This window comes from Gopherus evgoodei, chromosome 3 (assembly GCF_007399415.2).
Source record: "Gopherus evgoodei ecotype Sinaloan lineage chromosome 3, rGopEvg1_v1.p, whole genome shotgun sequence".
NCBI classification, from domain to species: domain Eukaryota; kingdom Metazoa; phylum Chordata; order Testudines; family Testudinidae; genus Gopherus; species Gopherus evgoodei.
The window spans coordinates 180,169,533-180,196,092 of NC_044324.1; the positions used below are offsets into that span (position 1 = coordinate 180,169,533).

At 42.0% G+C, this 26,560-nt stretch overlaps 1 protein-coding gene across 1 annotated transcript in view; it reads right to left on the minus strand.

Annotated features, from left to right (window-relative positions):
• The window catches only part of PPP2R5A (protein phosphatase 2 regulatory subunit B'alpha), a 100,759-nt gene that overhangs the window by 2,223 nt on the left and 71,976 nt on the right, over positions 1-26,560 (minus strand). Inside the window, exons 5-11 of the mRNA XM_030557564.1 lie at positions 25,083-25,213; positions 24,658-24,717; positions 23,175-23,283; positions 14,799-14,852; positions 4,679-4,729; positions 3,394-3,513; positions 3,169-3,296 (exon numbers count right to left, since the gene is read on the minus strand). Coding sequence (XP_030413424.1) covers positions 3,169-3,296; positions 3,394-3,513; positions 4,679-4,729; positions 14,799-14,852; positions 23,175-23,283; positions 24,658-24,717; positions 25,083-25,213 — 653 coding nt within the window. The remainder of the gene's footprint in view (positions 1-3,168; positions 3,297-3,393; positions 3,514-4,678; positions 4,730-14,798; positions 14,853-23,174; positions 23,284-24,657; positions 24,718-25,082; positions 25,214-26,560) is intronic.

Here is a 26,560-nt window from a genome sequence, read left to right on the forward strand (position 1 = left end):
TGAAGGCTTCACATAAACCAGCCATAGTGAATGATTTTTTAAATGTTAATATCGCCAAGGCTGAAAGGCTGGAATCTGATTAAGGTAACAGTCACAGCGTTTTAATAGAATAGTATTATGTTACCCATTTTACTTTTTAATGTAATTTAAATGTCCCAAAAGAGAAAGATGGCATAGATAAAATCCTCAAACTATAGACTAATGAGCCTCAAGCAAGGGAAAGGGTTTGACACAGCTGCTGATTACACTACAGAAAATGCTTCCTGGAGAGGGGAAGTTATTTTGGGGTGATCTGTGCCACTCTCTGTTAGAAAATTGTTCTAATGTATAATCATGGCACCAAGACACCAGCTTCATGTCTGATTTTGTAGGTAACAAGGTAAAAAACAGAGCTCAGAGATGTGGGTTTAGGCTTTTCATTTATTTTCTTGTATGTCTATCAATAATCTGTTTTAGGATTATGCTCCTCTACCAGTACCAGGGAGAAAGATGCTATTCAGATATATTAAGACCCATCTCCCTTAATTCCCCTTCAGCAAGTTTAAAGTAAGTACTACACTTGAGAGTTAACTAATAATCCTTCAAAAGAAATACTGAAACATTTTCAGGGTAGAATCGGATATATTTTAATTTATGGTACATATATTACTAATTCAAGCAGCTTTATAACCCTTATCCTGCCCCTTTCACTTTCTCTACTAACGTTCATCTTTGCTTGTCAAGTTACGTCTCAATTTAAACTACAACCAAATAATAGTCCCAGCTTTGAAGAGCTTAGAGTGCCATATACACTTATGACACTGTATATACAATTAAATAATTTCAAATATTTACAAATTAATTTCAAAGGAAATAAAAAGGTATGACAGGTTTTCTGTTTTCATCACACTATGTCTAGTTATCCTTCACCGTTAGGAAGTGCAAACGGCAAGTGTATCATACTAAACAGGAAGCCAAAATTCACCGTATTTCGCTTGCTTACCCCTGACCCTCCCAAAGTACCAGAATGGAAACATGTCCCAAACACAACACCAGCAGAAACTTTAAAATCCAATTTAAATACTTAGTATGTTTACTGACTGCATCCCCACAAAAGTTTCCTCACAGCATAAACTTTCTCCTTCAAGATCACATTAAAGCTGAGTAAGCTCTTATTTTCTGTTAACAGAAAAAATCATTTTGAATTATATAATTCTGAAACATCTGTATCCAGGCGTATCAGGGAAAGGTTTCAATTTTATCTGTATTAGCTGGATGGAAACAGAATAAAAGAAACCCTTCTGAAACTTACTAGTCCTTTAAGTATACTTTAGGTATTTGACATCTAGTTTATGGAATAATTTATGAGAAAAATTGAGGCAAAATAGTGACTTCTCCTGTGACTGATGAAAAGGGGGATTCACTTCAGGTGTGAATTTTGATGCGGTCCAAAGAAACACAAAGGACATAGAACTAGTCTTCTGTCTAACACTGATAATTCAGTCTCACAAGCTGATGTTCTTGCAGCTAGAGATACAGTCCTAATAAACGTGGAAAGATCCATTTCATAAGTTCAAATATTGGTCTCAATAGCCCATATAGTCTGGTTCAAAGTTTATACTGGGCATCTGTGATGATTTAAAATGTTGTCTACCCGCACAGACTTTGTATTATGTGGGTGAACTAATACGTTTATCAACTCCTCTTATACTGCTCACTTGTACCTTTGACATACCAATGCAGAAGCCCAAAAAGTAAATTAGTTTCTTCTATAAAATTAATTTCACTTCAGTGTTAGAAAAGGGACCTATCAGTTTTGAGTAAAATGGATCCTCCAACTCACACACTATTAGAACTAGATATACTTTTGTTTCTCTTTAATACCAGAGTATGTTGGGTAGCTCCAGTTTTTACTATCTGCTTGAATATGTGTAGGTGAAGACACTTTCTCCTTGAAGCATTAATGGTTCAATCCATTAGCTCATATTTAGTAATTCTGTTTTTCATATTAAATCAAACTAAAGCTATAACTTTTCAAGTGAGTTCTTCGTAACTCCTGCATCTCTAGCAATAAAGTTTCTGCATTTAGAACTTAACAGTTCTGTTGATTAAGCATAAGCCAGAACAGAATTCAGCTCATTCTCCTACAATTGCACAATTCTGTAGTGGCCAACAGAATAAAGATATATACAACCAACCCTCTGAGCAGCTTCCTGTGTTTATTTGGTGTCAGTTGCTTATGCTATGATTAAAATAAGGTTTTACTAGTGAACACTGAGGGGAGGGTATCACTTAAAGACGGTAGTATATTGGAAAGCCCCACATCTGTTATTTCTAAGTCATCTAATATGTAATCTTCTCATTCTTTCATTCCAAAACTTTTCACTAACTGGAAAAAAAAAACCCAACCCTTTGGTATCTTAATACTTATGTGCATTAGTGATTTTACTTTTTAAGTGAAACTTCACACAATAGGCCTCATTGTTTAACATTTAGGAGTTATATATTCATGACAGCATTCAGCAGTCATTTCTCTCACATCCTTTTGTATAACCAGATGGTGGGCATCATTTTATATGCAAAATATCCCTCCCCGCCCCCCGCTTAGAGTTTAAAATTTTCCTTCATTACCCTGGACGACAATAAACTTATTGATGTAGATGTTGCATCTACATCACTGCTTCATGGTCCTTTCCTTGGATTTTGATGTATCAGAAGTTTCCTAATGTGCTATATGTTACTATATGTCATGTTACAAATGATACACAAAGTCAAATCTGTGTAACATCCACACCACCATACAATTTCCTTGGACATTTTTTCATTAAATTCCAACTTTTCACCATAAAGGTACAAATCAATGAAAGATGTAGACATGAATGAAATCCAATATCTTAAATCAAATTATTGGAAAACATCTTACTTCAGCTAAGTAATCATTTCTATCTGTGGTAACTGGGAGAACATAAATTCCTCTAGACATGATACCTCAAAGTATGCTTATTAATATAAAGAGCATTCTTTTAGCACTTCATCTCATTTTGAAGTCAATGGGATTACTCACCTCTGTCAAGTTAAACATCTGCATAAGTGTCTGCATGATCACAGTCTAAGACGGGAACGAAGGCTAATACAATTTATTTCTGGTAATACTTTTTAAAAAATGACATCAAAATAAGCAATACATACGGATTCCAGTGTTCTTTGGAGATCTTGTATAAACTACCAAACATAATTGGTAGAATTTTGTTAATGTTCTCCTCAATCAGACTAAGAATGTACTCATTATTCCAGAAATACAAAGCCCTTTCTGCAACCTGAAATACACATTTCAGAATCAGAACCACAAAACATGATAGTATTAATTAATGTAGAAGTCAAATATGCAACACTATTGAAAATACTATTTAATACCTGAAAATGGGAACTTGACACACACTTGGATATCTGCTTAAATAGAGGTTCTTCTATTTTTTTGAACTGGGTTGGTTCTATTACATCTAAGATTTCTTCAATTTCACCTAAAAACATAACCTGTTTTATAAAGAAAAAGTTTGTATATTCATGCATGCCATTCAGAAGGTATATAGAAAGTTTATATAATCTATCACATAGCTAGACTGAGGATACCAACTAAATAATCAGTAAAATAGAGTACACACTGACAAATATGCTCCAAGAAACATGGCACATTACTGCTATTGCACATTATCACCTTGTGCCAGATTCCTTATTGCAATTTACTATTTTTCTTTTTAATTTTTGTAAGGGGGCTTACTTGTTGGTTTCAGTTACCAGAATATAACAACCATCTTTTATTACCTCTTCTTCTTGCTTGCTTTTAAAATCATTTGATTTTAAATGATGCTTTGAAGAAAACCAGAAGAAATTTTATTTCTTCAGCTTTGGCTGCAGAGACTCATTCTTCTCCATTCTGGATTATTTTTACAAATGCTTCATTTCAGTTTTAAAATGCCAGGAGTATAACAGTATGTAGGTAACCCAGAAAACTGAAGAAAACTGATACATACAAGAGTCTTAAAGGACGCTGCTTTCATATAGAATTAAGAGGTTTCTTTGACAAATGAAGCCACCAAGCTGCCAACTACTTACTTGTAATGACACGGGACAGAGCCAATCAGAAAAATGGATTTCATGAGACCATTTAAAAAGTACATTTTAAGAATTAGACATATTGTACTAACACATGAAATTACAATGTATAACATTTTTGTAATAAAGTAATGAACGTTTTATTTAATGCTTTAGCCATTGACAAAGACCTGGTCAAACTTTCATAGTCGGCACTCACTGCAGATGGACTGCACTCTCTGTAACTACTAAAATGCTTTTTTAAAAAAGCTTTAACGTTTCTTTCGAAAAATTATACTAATGCCTACCAAAGAACAGGGGGCTTAACTAGAACATTCCTCTCAATGATAATACATTATCCTAGGAATCTTTAGTGCTGAACATATATACGAGCATTTACTATTAGTAGTGCTGTCAGATTTAAAATAAAGTAGTAAGTTTGCACAATTTCTACAGCGAACTTCAGTGCCCTACGAAATCGAGAACCACAAAATGAATCATGCAAGATCCCAGAAACAGCGCAACAGGTGTAAAACACTTCTGAGCCTGCACCACTTTTTTATATCAGTTACAAGAGAATAATTTATTAAAACATAACAAGACCAACCTCTTTCTGACTGCAAGTTTTTGGCCAAAATTTGAGCAATCCTCTGATAACCTATTATAAAAATAAAAATAATAAAAAATTAAAATCAGAATAAGTTTCCAGTATGTATTCAACTAGATTTTTAATATTAACAACATTAAAATATCAGAATCCTATTAATATTATACGACTTATCCAAAACTGTAGTTCAAAGGGGATTGAACCATTTTGGGTCATCTCACGTGTTTTGCCTTGTGTTCAGAATACTTCAACGACTTTACTCTCAAATTCACACTGCTTCAAAAAGTTTCTTGAGCATCCAAACAGCCCCAATACTGCATGTAGCTAGATCTCCCTCTAACGATCCATTCTTTGGGGAGCACTTGCCCCAGCAACTCAAGACCTGGAACCATTTAAAAAGTTGCAGCTGTGGGTCATGCATGCTCTCTCAGCTCCAAAGTCTTATAAGGCTAGATAGAGGAATCCGAGCCCCAAACACCTTTGATTCCTTTCTATTATCTGAGATGCCAAAAGATCAGGGCCGGTGCAAGGATGTTTCGCGCCCTAGGCGAAACTTCCACCTTGCGCCCCCCCGCGCCCCCTCCGAGGCAGCTCCCCCCCACCCTGAGGTGCCCCCCTTGCAGCAGCTCCACCCTGAGGCACACCCCCCCCGCTCCAGCTCACCCCTGCTCCGCGCATGAGTATCCCGAGCATGCCGTCGCTGCTTCACTTCTCCCGCCTCCCAGGCTTGTGGCACCTAAGCTGATTGGCGCTGCAAGCCTGGGAGGCGGGAGAAGTGAAGCAGCTCACCCCTGCCCCCAGCATGCTCGGGGAGGAGGTGGGACAGGGGTGAGTTGGGGTGGAGGGTTCCCCTGCATGCCGCCCTTTCCTTACTTGCTGCAGGCGGCCTGCCCCGCACTACCCTGCCCCAGCTCCCTCCGCCTAAATGCCGGTGGCAACTGGGGCAGCGGAAGATCCGGCCACCACGGTCGCTGCCGAAGAAAATGGCGCCCCCCAAATCCCAGTGCCCTAGGAGACCACTTAGATCGCCTAAATGGTTGCACCGGCCCTGCAAAAGACTCAGACTGGAAAAGGATAACTATGTAGGGAAAATATATTCAGATAACTCTATTGGGACTTACCGTTCTGAGACCTGAGATTGGTAGAGACCCTAGGAAGACTTAATTAGAAGTTACATCCTGTTTCAGATGGTTGAACAATAAATTAAAAATTGAAAACAAACATCTGACTTTGCCTCTTAATTGAGAAAGTAGTGATGACTAAAAAAAGTGTAAACAGGAGTTCCATGTGGCAATTTTACATTTTTCAGAGATGGAGACGTATCAGGCATGACAGACTCTGACCTCAAGGAAAGGGCCCCACAATCTTCTGCTATGGTCAGACCAGGTTGATCAAAACATGACTGAAATGAAAGCCTGATCTACTTGGACAATCTTTGAACAGAACTGATTTCCCCCACTGGATTTGTCCCCAGTAGCAGCCAGCTTGGAGGCTTCATGATTTTTTTGTTTTGTTTTACTTAGATAATAGCGCAAATCTTTTGTAATCTACTATATTGTCTGTATCTTGGGCTCTCCAAGTAAACTGTGAGTTTTAGAAAAGACTGATGAACTGTTTGAAATAGAAATTCAGAGAATATCTTCTTAGGAGGCGTAATTCTTCCTGAGGTCGTCTATGGGCACATTATTTTATTTTTAATAGAACACTGAGGATTTTCCATTAGCAGATTAACCTCACCTTCCTTCTCAATGCAATGCTCATGCAGAGATAGTACAGAGAAAACTGTCCTATGGGCTCAATGGGAAAGTTAGTAATTTTAAGTTCTTAAAACAGACAGTACCACAGAAAACAGATGTGGACCAGATCAGTGAGAAATACATATTTTGGGTAAATACAAGAGGAGGTTTTTGCATGGAAGGATAAGTTGCAGCAGCAGCAAGAGCTAGTTTAGATTGTAACATATAAAGCAAAAGCAAGCATTCCAAGATGTGTGAAAAAGGGACTAACGGAGACAGATGTAAGAGGCCTTAAACCCAGTGCTCTGGTCTGGCCAAATTAAGGGGCTTTTGTGGCAGAGGGATTGGCAGAGCACAGGATGTTCCACAGCACGTTCCCTCTTCTCTTCTCATAAGGGAAGAGGATGGCATATGACTAAAAAGGCTAACTTCCAAGTTATCTTGGAAAAATGCCAGATTCGGCAACCACTCAAGCTATAGGACCTTGTCGAAGATGAAATAGGGCATGTCACATCTCTTAGAACTATTCAGGTAGTCTGGTGTGTATCACTGCACTGGTTCATATTTTCAACATTACCATAGTCTCCAACTTTGGAGGTCTATTAAAGTCCTCATTCTAGAAGAGAAGCACCTGCTGCTGTTGCAGAACTGAGTATCACTTCAATGAAAAGTGAATAGAATGAACATTCTCACGGTATCAACCAGGAAAGTCCCAAGTTCAGATTCATGAAAAGGAAGCAAGTTATATGCAGAGAACAATAGTTCCCTTGTGAAGACCAGTCTTCATGGGAAGCTTAGGGAATGGGGGTGGGCTTCAGAACCTGAGCTCCACCCTAACCTGCAACTTCAACGCACTGTCTATCTAAAAGCTATTTTTAGAGCACTAGCACAAGCCCTGCCAGCCCAAGTCTATCAACCCAGGCTGGGAGGCTCACTTCTGTGGGCTGTGTAAACTTGCCCAATAAGTCAGATATCTAGAAAGGGCAAACATGGACAACATGACTCCTGAAACAAGCTGTCACCACTCTGTCGGATACTTGGTAAAAAAGGTAGGGATAGCTCAGTGGTTTGAGCCTTGCCCCCCCTAAACCCAGGGTTCTTCTTCGAGTGATTGCTCATATCCATTCCAAGTAGGTGTACGCGCCGCACGTCAGGAGAGCTAGGGACGTGGAGGTCAGCAAGCCACACTCCACAGTTCCAGCAACCGACACGGCGGTAAGAAGGAACTGAGGAGCGGCGGGCCGGCAGGGGTATATATCAGGTGCCATACTGGCGCCACTCTAGGGGGCGACCTGCCGGCCCACTGGAGTTGCTAGGGTAAAAAGTTTCCGGCAGACGTGCACGCGCGGCGCGTACACCTACTTGGAATGGATATGAGCAACACATCTCGAAGAACAACAGTTACAAAGGTGAGTAACCATCTTTTGTGAGTTCAGTCCTTGAGGAGGGCCATTTAGAGATCTGGGGCAAAAATCTGTCTGGGGATGGGTTGTGCTTTAAGCAGGGGGCTGGACTAGATGACTTCCTGAGGTCTGTTTCTGATTGTATGAAATGAGGGTCTTAGCCAAACCAAATGGGGTTACAATCTTGCAACCTGAAATGAACTAAGGGCTATCTTGCAAGGTACTAGTCCAAATGGCATTACTTTTTAAAGGCTTCTGAGCTCATCCACTACTTTTCCAGAGTCGGAACAGTAAAGACAATATCAAAAAAAAAAAGGAGGGGGGCACCGGGGATTTAAACTCTTACATTTTACTGAGACTAACCTCTGATTTTCCTTCACACAGATCTTTATTGGTTACCATTTATCTGCTTCCCACCACACTCGAGGTGTGGAAAGTGAGTCACTCTTATTTAAATTAGCTGTCCTAGTTTTGCTGGATTTACAATGTTAAGCAGTTTATTTACATAAATACATTTTCAATGAAATCTTGGTAATTTTTCTGTTGCTTAATTAGCTTACAGCTTAATTACTTAATTATGCTGAGACTTTGGTTCCTTGGTTACATAACAGAAAATTTACAAGCATAATAGCTTATTCGCTTGCCTGCCTGCCTCCCCAGGCACAAAACAACCTGAGCAATGCAAGAGAAAAACAGATAATACACTTCTACCGCACTATAACGCGACCCAATATAACACAAGTTTGCATATAGCGTGGTAGCAGCAGGACTCCGGCAGCACTTTAATGGGCCTGGGGCTCCCCGCAGTGGCTGGAACCCGGAGCTCTTTAAATCACCGCCAGAGCCCTGCCGCCCCTACTTCGATATAACGGGGTTTCAGCTATACTGCGGTAGGGACTTTTGGCTCCCCACAACCGCTTTATAGCGGGGTAGAGGTGTATTTTCAGACAGTTAACATTTGCCAAACAAAACAGAATAGGGATAAATTACTATGTACATCTCTACTTGGAGTATGAATTCTTTATGCTCAAGTCCTCACATGCATGAAACTAAGGCTTAACTAAAAAGTCTAAAGTTTTAATCATTTCCTAGAGTCAAAATGACCAGGACACTTAATTGTGTCATTTAGTATCTTTAAATGTCTTCTTTCTCAGCTGGAATGAGTAAATATGTCATGCCCAGGCTTAAGAAGTTAGGTGTGTCCCTATGGGGATATTACTTTCAGAGAAAGCTGCATAAAAAAATAGATTTTTTTATTTTTCAAGTGTGCATCAGCTAGATACCCATGCCTGGAAATTACAATGCTAAGGAAGCCTACAAAGAACAGAGATCAGGTACTTAACATATACTGAATATTTTAAAGGGCTGCTTAAGCATTACTGTTTAAGTGTTTTCTCCAAAACATACTAAAACCCCAAAAGTCTCTTTACTAAGGCTAGCATACAAACATTTGCCTAGTGCTCACGTTAGACAAAGCATTTATAAAATTTGGATACTCCAATCTTAACAGCTGCTTTTGGCTGCTTTAGACTTCACAGGGGTTCACAACTACAGTCGTATGTACCTGTTGGACAATCCCCATTATTTACAGGAATTGTGTATCAAGCTTGCTGCTCACAGAAGCAGACATTCCTGAAGTGTCAAGACTACAGTGCAGTGACACTCAAAGTGTCTCCTATGACTCTTTGAAGCACATGATATGAAAACATTGTGATTTAATTAACAACCAATCAGGGGGCTTTTACTATACTAAGTTCCCTCTAAATTCCCTCGCTGCAGTGCCCTTCCCCGCTGGCCCCAGCACAGATCTGCCCCGGACTTGCCACAGCCAGGAGAGAGAAGCCCCTCCCACGGCCTGGAGCTGCTGCGATGAGAGGGGCCTGGGGGAGAGTCCTCTCTCCCCACCGCAGCCCCAGGGCAGTCTGCACCCCACAACCCCTCATCCCTTGCCCCACCCCAGAGCCTGCACCCCCATCCAGAGCTCTCAACCCCCCACACCTCCCAAACTTCTGCCCCAGCCCTGAGCCCCCTCCCACACTAGAACTTTAACCACATTTGAGGAGCTGACCTGGGGAGCAAGCTGGAACAAAAGGTTTAATTTATAAGAAAACTACAATTTTGATTGCAAAAAAGATATTGCTAGGAAAACAATCCAGATGAAAAGATCTAGATGAGTGAGTCTCTGCATGGGTAAGGGGACATACATCTTCAATTTGTGTAGCTCACAAAGAAAATGTTTATAAATTACTGTATAGATGGCATTTGACTCCAGTTAGCCCCATCATATTTTTGCTACTCAGGACATACTCTGTTGGAGGGGATGCACAGAAAAGGGAGCATACTTGCACATGTGGCAGTTGTATTAAAGTAAAGACAGTTTTGGGTGGAAATTATTAGAGATTCATTTTATAAGAAAAATTCCAGCTTCCTAGAGATCTCCTGAACTGCGTACAAAATGGTCCAGTAAAAGATCTTCACTTTAAACAAAATGACTATTTTTTTTTTTATGGTTAGCAGTAAGATTTTGTATTGCATATTACTGGAAAAATGTGACTTCACCTATGATTTGTGGTATAGTAAAATATTGACTGTCTTTGTAATGGAAAAGGTTTCACACCAAGTACGTACACATGAGAAGCACCAAACAGAGGATAGGTATTTAGAAATTTAGTCACCTTTTTAGTGTACTCAGGAGAGGAAGGGGCCCCAGCCAGCAAGCCAGAATCTTCAGCTAGGTGCTTTGAATATTAACTTGATCATAAGTAATAACTAACGTATGACGCAGTATGTTAATGGAGAAGGATAGCATAGTGGTTTAAGCATCGGCCAGCTAAACCTAGGGTTGCGAGCTCAATCCTTGAGGGATTTATGGATCTGGGGCAAAAATCTGTCTGGGGATTAATCCTGCTTTGAGCAGGGGGTTGGACTAGATGACCTCCTGAGGTCCCTTCCAACCCTGATATTCTATGAATGTTTTATTATAACTTTGCCTTATTTTCTTTAAAAAAAAATTGACAGTACTTTGTTTAGGAAAGTGGAAGTTGTACATATGCAGTTATTCAATTTAAAATACAGTTTTATGCAAAAATAGGATCTTCTCACTTAATGTATCTGTTCCACATGTTCAGTCAAAATCATATTTGTGTATTTAAAACAGTAAATTTTTACTACATTTTATTCTTGCTAACACATTGAGCTGGATTCTGTTCAGACTCGCACATCTCTAAAATCTAGTTAAAATTCTTTTGATCACTGGATTAAATTCTGCCCTATGTTACACCTGTGCACATTCTTTGACAATGGCAAGACATGAATTGAAAACAGTATAACATGATGGAAGTTACAGGGTTTTTGTGCTGCTTCATCTACTGTGGAGCTTTGTAATCTTTTGAAGTTGCTTTACATTTCTGATCTCTTTCTCCGTTAAGCTGTTGCACAATTCTGTCATCTACATCCAGGACTTTGTGATCCCACTTCTGAAGAACTGTACTCCAGAATCTCAGCCTTTTTTTAAAAAAAATAAAAGTGTAAGCCAATGTTGTCTCGTCAAAAATACAAAAAACATGAAATAAATATTCAAAAGGAGTAAAATGCTCCATTCATCTCACAGTATTTCTACACTGAAATTCAACAGTGGCCTATGTCAGCTGACTCAGGCTCATAGGGCTATCCGATTGTGGAGCAGATACTCAGGCTGGACTGCTCCAAGCCCAAACATCACCAAGTGTTGAATTCCAGTGTAGACATACACTCAGAGCTCTGTGGATTGTCTGGCCACGGAATTTAACATTTTTGCCACTGAAATTTGACATTATGTTGAAGCCAGGTGCCTGATACTTCACTTTCAATCTCTTTGTCCTGCTTGCTTCTTCTTGCTTTAAAGCTTTTCCCACAATGGGGAGTTAATTGGATTATAGTGCATGCTCTCTGCACTGTTCTGTGGAGACAGACAGGAGAGAGTTGGGGAACCAGAACTGGAATGTGGCTTGCACCTGTGGCATCTGGCTAGCAGGGCTATCTGGAGCCTACGGCTGCAGTCAGGGCCTGCTGCAAGCCCTCTCTTCCATGACGTATATGGGACAGGGACGAGGGGACTCTGAGCCATGGTAAGGACCTGCTTCAAGAACATAAAAATCTCATTTTCAGAAAATAATCTGACAAATTTTGTGTAAGAGTAAACAATTATAAATCATAATTGTGTGTTTCTGTAGGGGTGAAGAGGATTGGAATTAAGTTTATTTCAAAGAGACAGAATAAGTTAACACTGCAGCAGAATTTGGTGTTCTTGTTTGATAATTTAGCTCGATTGTGTTGTGTCCCCCTCACTGAACATAACATACTGCTACCGGGACCTAAAATCTGCGACAAGATCACTAAGTAAATTCTGCAGCACACTGCTAAAGCAGGGTTGAAATTTTACAGTTGTTTCATTTATCCCTTTAAAAACAACTTTTTAAATATTTTAAAAATACAATCAGCATAGTATCCTATTTTTATATTAAATATTATGCTGTCTCCATCTTTTTAGTCTCTTTGTTTTGATGATGTATAATCGCAATGTTGACGTTGTTAAGGACCGGTTGGAAGATTTAACAGTTGAGGGAAGGGACATTTGGGGCTCTTGACACTTGGGACAGTGTCAAGATGCAGCCTGTGGTTATGGAAATTTGCTGAATGTTTCTGCAAAAACGATCAGTGAAATAATTAGCGTTGATATTTAAATTCATCTTTAAAATTTCAGACTTAATCCATTGATCTGAATAAGGCAGTTCACACCTCTTCTTGAGTTACTGTTTCAGACTAACTGAAGTCTCAGGAAGACAACACTGCATTGATTTGCAATCTGTTCAGTTTTTCAAGGTTTTCTTCAACCATAAGATCAGACAACTGTTTTTTAAAAGTATGGATTCTGGATTACAGTTTGTGTCCATAGAGTCTTATATGCCGAGAAGCTCTAACTTTTGTCATTTGCTCCAACTTTAAGTACCTACACAACTATATCTAAAAAATATTTGCTGTGCACATATCAATATTACTATCTAAACACGATTCATTTTTCTTTTATTGAGAAGAACCAAGCTTAACTGACCAAGTGAACAACAATCCTCCACTGTAAACAGAGCTTGTCAGTAATTTTCTGCTTTAAAAAAAAATGTGGTTTCAACAACATTCAAATTTTTTTGTTGGAAAATTTAAGTTTTATACAAAAAAAAATATCAATTTTCCATTGGGGAAAAACAAGATGAAAATTTTGGTTTGGATCAGATCATCCCAAATTGAAACATTTCAGAGTGTTGGCTGACCTGCTGCTGTGCATCATGGGAGAGGGAGTCTGGCCAAGCCCATAGAGGAGAATGGGGGCCCAGGGCACCTGAACTACAGCTCCCATGAGGTATTCTGGCAGCTCAGAAAGTTAAATGTTGAACTGACCTCAAAACAAAACATTTTGATTTTGGAATAGGAGTGGGTACTAGCCCCTTGGGGACCGCCCGTAAGATGGAATATTTTTGCCCCCCCCCCAGTACTAAAATAGGCAAGTTCTATTCACCTTTTATTATAAGGGGACCCTCTTGAGGTTCTCAAGGCCCTATGCAATTGCTTTGTCTGTTTATGCCTAGTGCCTGCTCTATTGGAATGTCTCCAGATAGGGTTGCCAACTTAGCTGCACAAAACTGAGCACGCTTGCCCCACCCCACCCTTCCTCCAAGGCCACGACCCTTCTCACACCATGCCCCCCACCCACTGATCCCTTTCTCCCCACCCTCCCTCATTCACTCATTTTCACTGGGCTGGCTGAGGGGGCTGCAGTGGGGGTGAGAGTTCCAGGATTGGGCCAGAAATGAGGGGTTCAGGATGCGGGAGGGAGCTCTGAGCTGGGATGCAGGGTGGGAGTGGGTGAGGGGTCTGGCTGGGGGTGCAGACTTTGGGGTGGGGCTGAGGCGCTTGGGGTATGGAAGGGTACTCCAGCCTGGGACTGAGGGCAGGAGAAGGATCAGGGCTGGGGCAGGTTGGGGCACAGGGCGGGAGGGGAGTGGGGAGGGGAAAGAAGAGGAGTGAGGGCTCCGGGCAGTGTTTACCTCAAGCAGCTCCCCGGAAGCAGCCACCATGTTCCCCCTCCAGCTCTTACACAGAGGCACGGCCAGGCAGCACTTCCCTGTTCGCAGGCGACACCCCCGCAGCTCCCACTGGCAGCGGTTCCTGGCCAATGGGAGCTGCGGGGGCAGCGCTTGGGGCAGGGGCAGGGTGCAGAGCCCCTGGGCTGCCCCATGCATAGGAGCTGGAGGGGGGACATGCCAGCTGCTTCCCAGGAGCCACATGGTGCAGAGGCTAGCAGGGAGCCTGCCAGCCCCGCTGTGTGGCACTGCCAACTGGACAGTCAATGACCCGGTCACAGGTGCTGACTGGAGCCACCAGGATCTCTTTTTAACCGAGTGTTGTGGTCAAAAAAAATCGGACACCTGGTCACCCTATCACCGGATTTCATTTTGCTGAAATAAAGATGTCAACATTTTGCGTATCAAAGTTTTTCAGGATCTTTCATTGCATGAAACATTTCAATATTTTGACTTTGTCCCAGTTAAGAATGAAAACAAATGTTAAAATATCAGAATTTCCAGTTGGACAGAAAAATCCAATTTCTGATAAACTAACTGGGAAGGCATGGCCAAGAACACTGAGGATCTTTTCCCTATACTGAGATCAGACACATGATCTCAGCAATTTAACTATTTTCTAGTCTATATTCCCATTTTTGTCACAAGTTATTACCAATAGATATAGCTGTGCTTTCAAAATCAAAAAATATTTCTCTTTTTTGGCACGTGTCCTGGATTTACAAACCCTAATTTTTTCCAGAACTGTCTACAGTTTATTACTCAAACTTAGTATTGGCAAATAACGCTATCACTGATGAGAGAGTTGCACTGACATTAATTCAGATGAGAAATACAAAAATAAAATACTCAGTTGAAAAACACTTACTGGTTCTGTTAATGTTGTATCTTTTTCCAGGAACTGTACAACACAATAGGCCAGCTAAAATGTAAGTAATACAGTTATTGAACTATTTTAAATTGACACTGACTATTAAGACAACAACACAACATAACTAAATATCACAAATGATAATGGGAACACTTTAATCAGCAAAATATCTTAGCCTTATCAGATGTAGGTCTTTTTAATTCTTCTTCCTAAGAGAAGGATATAGCTCAGGGGTAGGCGACCAATGGCATGAGTGCCGAAGGCAGCACGCGAGCTGATTTTCAGTGGCACTCATACTGCCCGGGTCCTGGCTACCGGTCCGGGGGGCTCTGCATTTTAAATTTACTTTTAAATAAAGCTTCTTAAGCATTTCAAAACCTTATTTACTTTACATACAACAATAGTTTTGTTATATATTAAAGACTTATAGAAAGAGACCTCCTAAAAACGTTAAAATGTATTACTGGCATGCGAAACCTTAAATTAGAGTGAATAAATGATGATTTGGCACACCGCTTCTGAAAGGTTGCTGACCCCGATATAGCTAAATTTAACTAAAAAAAAGCTAAATATATTTCAGACTATTCTATCTTTTAAAAGCCTTCAGTATGTCTGGATGCTTAGTTTCTTACCCTAGAAAAGGCTTCATTAACTAGGAGATTCGATTGCTGTAATGCAGATCCAGCATTTAGACAAAGTCTTTTCTAGACATCAGCTCCTCAATTAGGAAGTATGTACTAATAAGCTGCGTTTCAATGTCATACACATTCAAAACTATTGCTAGCCCAAAAGCTATGTTAACACTGAGTTCAGGTTGGGAATATAGATCACCCATCCCATTTCCTAGATTTCCAGTTTCCTAGATTTTGCCTTTAAATTGGTGAGGTAATATCTTTTAATGGACAAACTTCTGTTGGTGAGAAAAAGACAAGTTTTTGAGCTTAATACACAGAGCTCTTCTTCAGTTCTGGGAAGAGAACTCAACTTCACAGCTAAATACAAGGTGGAACAGATCGTTTAACATAAGTAGTTGACACATATTTCAAGGGACCATTCAAGTTGAAGTGGCCCATTAACACCATTCAGAGCAGCGGTGGGGAGGTAGCTGGGCGGGAGGGGGAAGGAGGTTGTTAATTATAGATTGTTGTAATAAACCGTCAATCCAGTGTGTCTACTCAGTCCATGTGGTGTACCTCATCTAGTGCACTAAATGCCCCAACAACTGCGTGGGTGAAACCAGACAATCACTATGCACTTGAATGAACTCTCACAGGAAAATGACAAAAGACTACAACACTACATCACCTATGAGTGAACACTTTTCACAAAGCGAACATGCTATATCTGACCTATCAGTCCCCATCAGGAAACCTGCAGCATACTTTCAAAAGATGAGCCTGTGAACTTAACTTCATAACTTCGCTAGAAACTAAAAAATCATGCACTGAATAGAGACTCTGGATTTTTGTCTTATTACAACAATCTGTAAACCTCTAACGCCCCATCCCCAGCTATTTGCTCCTCCCCCACATCTTTCCTTTGGGGGAGACCCAATTTCATGGTCCATGATGTGTTTTTCATGGCTGTGAATTTGGTACGCCCCTAAACACAAGGCAGCCAGAGTGCACTAGGTAGTTAACCCAGATTTGCAGCTACTTTGCATTTCCAGAACAGTACAAAGCAGCCAAAGTGTACTGGTGAATCTGCCCTTTAATTTGCAAGTGATTTATTGGTTTAGAGGGCTGTTTTACAAAGACTGGCACTATATGAAAGGACAGATAGGAGAGCCCAGTCCAAGGCCATGTCTACATCTAAAATTTTGCAGCGCTGGTTGTTACAGCTGTATTAGTACAGCTGTATAGGGCCAGCGCTGCAGAGTGGCCACATTTACAGCAACCAGCGCTGCAAGTGGTGTTAGATGTGGCCACGCTGCAGCGCTGTTGGGCGGCTTCAAGGGGGGTTCCGGGAACGCGAGAGCAAACCGGGAAAGGAGACCAGCTTCGCCGCGGTTTGCTCTCGCGTTCCCTGAACCACCCTGCAAACCGCAGGGAAGGAGACCTGCTTGCTCGGGGTTCCGGGAACGAGAGAGCAAACCGGGAAAGGAGACCAGCTTCGCCGCGGTTTGCTCTCGCGTTCCCTGAACCACCCTGCAAACCGCAGGGAAGGAGACCTGCTTGCTCGGGGTTCCGGGAACGCGAGAGCAAGCCGGGGAAGGAGACCAGCTTGATTACCAGAGGCTTCCTCCTTCCACGGAGGTCAAGAAAAGCGCTGGTAAGTGTCTACATTGGATTACCAGCGCTGGATCACCAGCGCTGGATCCTCTACACCCGAGACAAAACGGGAGTACGGCCAGCGCTGCAAACAGGGAGTTGCAGCGCTGGTGATGCCCTGCAGATGTGTACACCTTCAAAGTTGCAGCGCTGTAACTCCCTCACCAGCGCTGCAACTTTCTGATGTAGACAAGCCCTGAGAGTCTCAATGTCCCTGTACTTTTAAGAGCTTTGCCTATGCTCCTGCCTCACTTCCCCAGCAGTACTACTTCAGTGTGCATCACAGCTGAGGCAGTAGTACCACACAGAGTCTTTAAGGCACTGATGTCCAAATAGCTGGCAGCCATAGAACCTTTAAAAATAGGGACAGTTTTGCACAGTACTCTACTATCTTGACATGTGTCTAGTCCCCCTCCTTACAACCAACAGAACTGTTGCATGCCAATCAGCTATTGAGGAATGGTGATTGGTTAGATTACTTCTGATGCCACAATGACCCAATTAAAGGGTTACTTTAGCTGTTGAGCTGACCTTACCTGTAGCCTGAATAAACAAGCTGATTCAACAATTGTTAACAATTTAGCTTAATTACAATTTAAGGTCTTCAGGTATAATCTAAGCCCAAGATTTCAGGAAATTAAATAACAGGAACTTCAAATTTCCTGTGTATTTTCATATCATTCAGGACAAAGGAAAGACCAACAGATACTAACTTAAAGGAGCCAGTTTTTAAATAGTTATAAACTAATTATTAGATTTATTTGTAAATTCACAAAGTGCTATAAATTTCGGGAAGATAATCTCTTTGGGCTTGTCTACATCACAAAGTTGCAGCGCTGGTGAGGGGGTTACAGCGCTGCAACTTAGGAGGCGTACACATCTGCAGGGCATCACCAGCGCTGCAACTCCCTGTTTGCAGCGCTGGCCGTACTCCCGTTTTGTCTCGGGTGTAGAGGATCCAGCGCTGGTGATCCAGTGCTGGTAATCAAGTGTAGACACTTACCAGCGCTTTTCTTGACCTCCGTGGAATAAGCAGGTATCCCAGCATACCTGAGGAAGCCTCTGGTAATCAAGCAGGTCTCCTTCCCCGGTTTGCTCTCGCGTTCCCCGAACCCCCGTGCAAGCAGGTCTCCTTCCCTGCAGTTTGCTCTCGCGTTCCCCGAATCCCCGAGCAAGCAGGTCTCCTTCCCTGCGGTTTGCAGGGTGGTTCGAGGAACGCGAGAGCAAACCGCGGCGAAGCTGGTCTCCTTCCCCGGTTTGCTCTCGCGTTCCCCGAACCCCCGTGCAAGCAGGTCTCCTTCCCTGCGGTTTGCTCTCGCGTTCCCCGAATCCCCGAGCAAGCAGGTCTCCTTCCCTGCGGTTTGCAGGGGGGTTCGGGGAACGCGAGAGCAAACCGCGGCGAAGCTGGTCTCCTTCCCCGGTTTGCTCTCGCGTTCCCTGAACCCCCGTGCAAGCAGGTCTCCTTCCCTGCGGTTTGCAGGGGGGTTCGGGGAACGCGAGAGCAAACCGCGGCAAAGCTGGTCTCCTTCCCCGGTTTGCTCTCGCGTTCCCCGAACCTCCCTTGAAGCCGCCCAACAGCGCTGCAGTGTGGCCACATCTAACACCACTTGCAGCGCTGGTTGCTGTAAGTGTGGCCACTCTGCAGCGCTGGCCCTATACAGCTGTACTAATACAGCTGTAACAACCAGCGCTGCAAAATTGTAGATGTAGACGTACCCTTAGTTATATTTGAAAAATATAGTGTGAATCCCTGCAAAAACAGAACTCAACCTTAACTATGGAATTGAAACTGGTACTCCTTAATTAACATTAGAACTACATAACTTGTAACAGAACCAAAAAGCTATTATTATATATCACTGCTTTAATATATTTTTAAATGTACAATATCCACTAGGCAGAGTAGAGCAGCTTTATCTTAATTGTTTAAGCCCGTACAAAAAACAGGGTTACTCACTTTCTTGTAACTGTTGTTCTTCGAGACGTGTTGTTCATGTCCATTCCAATCAGGTGTGTGTACATGCATGTGCACAGAAGTCAGAAGATTTTTCCCGTAGCAGCATCCATGGGGTCAGTCTGGGTGCCCCCTGGAGTTGTGGCGCCCAATAAAGGGCCCTGCAGACCCGCCACCCACTCAGTTCCTTCTTGCCGGCTACTCCAACAGAGGGGTAGGAGGGTGGGTATGGAATGGACATGAACAACACATCTAGAAGAACAATAGTTACAATAAGGTGAGTAACTGTTTTTTTCTTCTTCGAGTGCTTGTTCACATCAATTCCAATCAGGCGACTCATAAGTCCAAGTTCAGGAGGTGAGGTAAGAGTTGTCCACTGATTAGAGCACTGCTCGTCCAAAGGCCGCATCGTCTCTGGCCTGCTGGGTAATCACATAGTGCATGGTGAAAGTATGAATGGAGGACCACATTGCCACTCTGCAGATTTCCTTAGTGGGAACCTGAATCAGGAACACTGTTGATGAAGCCTGCACCCTGGTGGAGTGTGCAGTGATTGGAGGTGCAGGAACCCCTGCCAAGATGTAGCACTCCCAATACAGGACACGATCCATGACAAAATGCATTGCGATGACACAGGCAGACCTTTCATTCTGTCCACCACTGCCACGACTAACTGGACCAATTTTCTGAATGGCTTCATTCTCTCAATGCAAAAGGCTAGCGCCCTATGGACATCCAATGAGTGAAGTCTCTGCTCCCTGCTGCTGGAATGCAGCTTAGGGTAGAATACTAGGATAAAGATGTCCTAGTTAATGTGAAACTGTGATACAACCTTCGGTAGGAAAGCAGGATGAGGTATGAGCTGAACATGGTGTAAGGGGGCTCTGATGTTAAGGCCTTAAGTTCAGACACCCTCCTGGCCAAGCTTATCGCTACCAGGAACATGACCTTGTAAGAGTGGTAGGGCAGGGAGCACGATGCCAAGGGTTCAAAGGGTGGTCCCATGAGTCTAGAAAGAACCAGATTGAGGTCCCAAGCCGAGATAGGATGCCGGACATGAGGGTATAGGCTGTCAAGACTTTTTGCTAACCTGATGGTCAGCCAGTTTCTAAAGACAGAGCAGCCCTCCACGTCTGAGTGGAAGGCTAAGATGGCCAAGTGAACCCTTACTGATGACAATGAAAAACCTTGCTGCTTCAGATGGAAGAGGTAGTCCAAAATAAGTGGCACTGAGGCTAGCGTTGGGGAACGAATGGTGCCGTGCTGACCAGATCGAAAATCTCTTCCACTTGGCAAGGTAGGTAGCTCTCGAAGAGGGTTTCCTGCTGCAAAGGAGGACTTCTCTAACCTAGTCTGAACAGGAAACCTCCACCAGGTTCAACCATGGAGCTTCCACGCCATGAGGTGCAGCAATCCAAGGTTTGTACATTGGAGAGGACCGTGATCTTGTGTCATAAGGTCTGAGAAGAGCAGCAGGGAGACTGGAGTTTCCACACACATAGCTAGGAGAAATGTGCACCAGTGCTAGTAGGGCCAGGTTGGAGCTATCAATTTGACCTAAGCTCGTTCCCTCTGAATCTTGAGGAGTATCTTATGAATGAGTAGTATGGGCAGAAAGGCTTATCGAAGACAACCTCCCTATGGGAGGAGGAACGCATCCGCGCTAGAGCCTGGGCTGTGATTTTGGAAGGAGCAGAACTGCTGGCACTTCCTGTTGTCTCATGTGGTGAATAAGTCTATCTGGGGAAATTCTCACCTCTGGAAGACTGAATTCACGACATCTGGGTGAAGGGATGACTTGTGACCATGAAAGGACCTGCTGAGGTGGTCCGCCAGCTCATTCTGTACCGCGGGAAAATACACCGCTTGTAGGTGTATTGAATGTTCTATACAGAACTCTGACCGCATGAGGGCTTCTGACACAGGGGAGAAGACTGTGCACCCATTTGTGGATACAGAACGTTGCCATGGTGTTGTCCAACATAACTGATATACATTGTCCCGTTAAGTATACCCGGAAGGTCTGGCATGCCAGGTATACTGCTCTCAGCATTCCGACGTTGATCCGCCAGATCCACCTGAGACCAGACACCCTGAGTCCTGAGGTCTTCTAGATGTGCTCCCCAGCCCAACTCTGACGTGTCCGTCACTAGTGAAAGAGATGGCTGTGGATTGGCGAAGGGGACCCCATAGCACATCTCCCTTCTGTGGTGGCTCAACTCTCAGGAATCAAGGACCGGACAAGGCAGAGTCACAATCCTGTCCAATCTGTCCTGGGCTGGTCGATACACTGATGCTAACCATGACTGGAGCAGTTGGAGCCTGAGTCTGGCATGCTGCATCACGTAGGTACAGACAGCCATGTGTCCTAGAAACTTTAGGCAGTTTCTTGCTGTGGTGATGGGAAACTGTCTGAGACCACAAATGATACCAGCTAGGGTCCGGAAATTCGCTTCCAGCAGGTATGCCCTGGCTTGGGTCAAGTCCAGTACTGCCACTATAAACTCTATCCTCTGAACAGGGGACAAAGTCAATTTTGCTTCATTTAGAAGGAGACCCAGGTTGTCGAAGGTGGCCCTGATGAATTTGATTTGAACTTCCACTTGGGTCCTGGAGTGGCCCTTGATCAGCCTGTCATCGAGGTATAGAAACACCAACTGGTGCCTGCACAGGAACACAGCGATGACTGCCATGCATTTGGTGAAGACTCAAGGTGCTGCCAACAGGCCAAAATGGAAGAACTGTAAATTGGTAGTGGGTATTGTTCACCACAAACCTGAGGCACTTCCTATGGGGCTGAGTGATTGCAATATGAAAGTAAGCATCCTTCAAGTCGAGGGCGGCATACCAGTCTACTAGATCCAGCGAGGGGATGATGGAGGCCAACGAGACCATGTGGAACTTGAGTTTCTTCACAAACTTGCTGAGTTCTCACAAGTCCAGGATGAGCCTCGGAGCCATGGCCCAATTGAGGTGCCACTGACAGCTGGTCCCTGGATCTTACCAAGGAGGACTGGCCTCTTTCTGTCCTCTTCTTCTTCTGCACCAGCGACTGGGACTGGTGCCAAAGGCTGGAGTGCTCTCAAGAGGCTTCATGACGGTGCCGAGCCTCCCTGGCAGCATCTTTCTTCAATGTCGGATCCTCAAAGACGGCACTGGAGTGCTCTGCGCCAGAGATGACGTACTGGGACCGGGCTCCTCAGTGCCTGGGTCCAACTGTGGTTGGAGATCTGCCTTCATGAGGATTTTAAGCCACTGCTCCCTCTCTAAGAATTCTCGGTCAGAATCTGCAACAGATCTTGCATACTTTTTTTTTTGGTAACCCTCGCCCAGACACCGTAAACGGGAGGTGTGGGGGTCACTTTTAGGCATGTGCTTCGTGCAGTCTTGGCAAGTTTTGAAGCCCGGGAATCGTGGCATGCCCTGGTATCAAATAAGGGGAGAAGAAAAATGAGGGGGGAGGACTCCCCCATAACTGAAACTTATAAGTGAACTAACTATGCTATATTATCTAACTAGAACTAACTACCTACAGCAAAAACCTAAAGTACTGCTAAGCTGCTTGCCAAAGCAAGAGCAAGGGTAAATTCCAGCTACTGTCACTGGCGGTAAAATGGAACTGTGGGGGTGGTAGGTCGGTAGGGCCCTTCATTGGGCACCAGGAAGGTGCGACTCTAGGGGGCGCCCAGGCTGACCCCACAAATGCTGCTAGGGGAAAAATCTTCCAGCTACTGTGCACTTGCGAACACACACACCTGATTGGAACTGACATGAAGAAGCACTTGAAGAAAAAAATATACTTCTCAAAGAAAGATACTCAAGATTCCTCTATTCTTTTGTAAACAGTATTTGTAACAGTATTTGTTTACATGAAGATGACAATATAAAAACGTACCAAGCTTAAATCAATGTCTGAGTTGCGATAAACCAGTAAAAACCAAGAAGTTTTCAAATGCAGGCCATGACTAAGCCACATTGTTGTGCTCTTCTACTCTTAACAGCGTATGTTAAACAACTTTATGTCAGAAAGAACATTTAAAACTTCTCAATTTCTTTTTCCCCCTCAAGTATGGAAAAAATTGTAAGGTTGAAATATACTTATATACTAATAAAATATATTCTGTTCCAATAATTTTTCAAAAAACCTACCTGTGCATGAAACAAAGCTAATCCCTTAGCAGTATGCATAGGAATCAACACCTTCATAAGAAACTGTTTGTGTTCTGCTTTCAATGGCAGTGCAAAACCATTAATAATGCTGAAAAACATAAATAAGCATAATTATTTCATCTTTAAAAAATGGGGGAAACTTTCACTTTTTCTTGGTAGACTGAGAACTACTGTATTCAAAGCTGACTATTTTTTATAATGTACTTTGCAAAATGTGCCTATGACTTTAGGCACTGGGAAGTGGGCAGGAAGCCCATCCTCCGCTATTATCAATAGGTATAAGGCCGTACCTCAGTTATCAATGTCTGTAGTAGACAAGTTCAGTCCTTTTGTGATCTCTGGTGATAATCTAGACTCAACTTTCTAAGATTTTTCCATCTTGAAATCACTGTGAAGCTTAGCGAGGCACATTAACCATAGAGCTTAGTGAGGATGAGACACTGTCCACCCACAATAATTAAAAGGTGACCTTGAAAGAGAAGAGATAGACTTGTGTCCTATTTTAAATAAGGCCTGAAAGTTTATTTGTTTTGGTGGCTTTTTTTTTAAATGGGGGCTGGAGAGGAGGTAGTAGTATGCTTTTTACCTTACAAATTCAGGTCCTGCTTCTTAAGGGTAGACATCATTGCCGTGTGTACACCAGTGAAATTTACCAAAAAATCCTCAATGACACAGCTAATCCTCTATATGGGAGCCCTACTGTAGACATGCTCTTGCAGGAAGAATCAGTGTTTTAGTTAAACCTGCTAAAAGGCAAGTCTAATTGAAGCAATAATAAAAATGCTTCTGATCATTGAAGTTCAGTCTCCCTCCAGCTCTCATTAACTTTAACAAGTATTCAGCTGAACCGATAGGAATTTTTTTGGTAAATTTCACCAATTCAGAATAGATCTATGTCAACTGTGGAGTACTATCACAAAAATCTCAGAGGGGGAAAGATGAGCAACTGTGAGGGGAAAGGATATTCAGTCAGACTGTTTTAACACCTACAAAGCTTTAATGACTAACATGGTAGAGAAGGAAAAACCTGTTAAAGATTTAATATCTTCAGTTTAGGTGTAAGAGCTAACAATATACTCCTCCAAAATACACAACTAGTCTCTTAGCAAAGCCAAGATTGAGAAATGTCGATATTTTAAAGATAAAGCATAAGCAAGGGAAAACAAAGCCCTTTCTAAGGAGAAAGCTACCTTTCATTCTTTTCATGCATCATGCCAAAGCCAAAAAGAGACGCCCAATTTAAAAAGAAATCTTTTGCAGATCATCTTTAAGATTTACAGAAAAGTACACTTTTCTAATTCTATATTTGCATAGCAACACGGAAATATAAAAATATATCAATGACCTCAGTTCATCACTATAAGCATCAGAACAATTCTTTCACCCCACCCCCGAAATAACTGGATAGGAACACAAAAAACAATGTTCAACTGTTCATTTTATATTATTGAACCAAACTTACCTTCCCAATATCTCAAGCAGTTCAGCAACACCATTAAAATGTTCTGTTTCATATATAAACCTGTTAAAAATAAGATGTAATAGCAATCAATACACTAATAAAATGAAACTAAGAGGAGAGAAATAATTTCTAAATGTGAAACTCCTTATCAAATGTATTTTATTTTATTTCTAACATTTGTTTTTCTTCAAAGTTCAAAGTCAGTTGGCTCTTTTGGGGTTTATGGTATGTCTTCACATCAAAAGCTAGGCTAGGCTAGCCTACCCATGCTAGTTTGAATCCAGCTAGTGTGGGTACCAACAGCAGTGAAGTCAGAATGAACTAGCAAGCCGAATACCTACCCAGCATCTGTGCCAGGCTTGTAATATCCACACTGAATCCCGCATCAGGCTAGGCTATATAAAGAACTAAATCTATAAATGTACCTGAGGAAAATGTTGTTAATTTGTTTTCTGATGAATGCCCTTAATCCAAGGAATTTTCCATAAATTCGATGAAGGACTGTCTTTAGGAAATCACGCTCTCGTGGGTCTTCACTATCAAAAAGCTCCAACAGCTTTAAAAAAAAATAAATCTGAGATATTACCTTTTAAAAAAGAATTAATCTGTCATTGTTAATTCTAATTCACAAATCATTAAAGTATTATTAGAAGCAAACATTGTTACTTACAATTCTGTTCAAATATTCAATATTAAATAAATTAATGTAACTTAATAACTCAGAAGTTTTATTTTACTGTCCCTTGGCATTTAATCTTCTAAAAACTACACCCAAACCCAACATGAAGCTTCTTATACAACGCACTTCAGTTAAGTCATTTCAAATAGGATTAAATGTCCTTAGATAAATCATTTTGATTACAGTTTTGTATAGTTTTATCTAATAACTCAACATTTAGAAAGTATTGCACTTTATAGCTTCAAAAATGTGTAAACAATTCTCACAAATGATGGTGAGGTATTTATTTAAGGCCCCTATCCTCAAAGACATACATATGCTTAAATAGGCACAAGTAGCCTGCTGATTTCAACAAAACTATTCATGTGTTTAAAGTTAAGCACATATATAAAGTGTTTGCAGGATCAGGGCCTACATTCTGTAAAATGAAAAGATAATCATGTACATTTTCTCAGGAGAAAGGAAAGAGTGAGGTTCTGACAGAATTATGGTGTTTTTATAAAGAAAGCTGTAGAACAAAAAAAAGCTCATTGGTAGGTAACAGAAAATATACCTAAATGATTTCTCAATTCAAAACAAATATGATGCATTACACATTTTATGCTTTTGTTTATACTAACTGGTTTCTTGTTCATAACTTGTCAAGATTCATAATCCTGTGAGATGCAAGTACAGGTAATATTTAGAGAATAATGTATTTATATTGGAAGTATGCTTTAGGGACTTGGGAGTAAAAGTTAGTCAAACGGGGATTACACACATCTTAAGGCCTCGTCCAGACTAGGGGAGGAAAATCGATCTTAGATACGCAACTTCAGCTACGTGAATAACGTAATTGAAGTCGAATATCTAAGATCGAATTACTCACCCGTCCAGACGGCACGGGATCGATGTCCGCGGCTCTCCGTGTCGATTCCAGAACTCCGTTCGGGTTGATGGAGTTCCAGAATCGATGTAAGCGCGCTCGGGGATAGATATATTGCGTCTAGATTAGACGCGATATATCGATCCCCGAGCAATCGATTTTAACCCGCCGATACGGCGGGTTAGTCTGGACGTGGGCTCATCAGTGATGGCCCACTCAATCAAGCAAGCGAGAGCTGTCACCCTGTGTTGGTTGGCCAATGAGGGAATGCAAGGCTCAACTGTCCAGCCTTGCTCCATTCCAAGACTTTCAATGGAAAACCATCAGAGACAACTGAAGTAATCGAAACCACTTGAAGG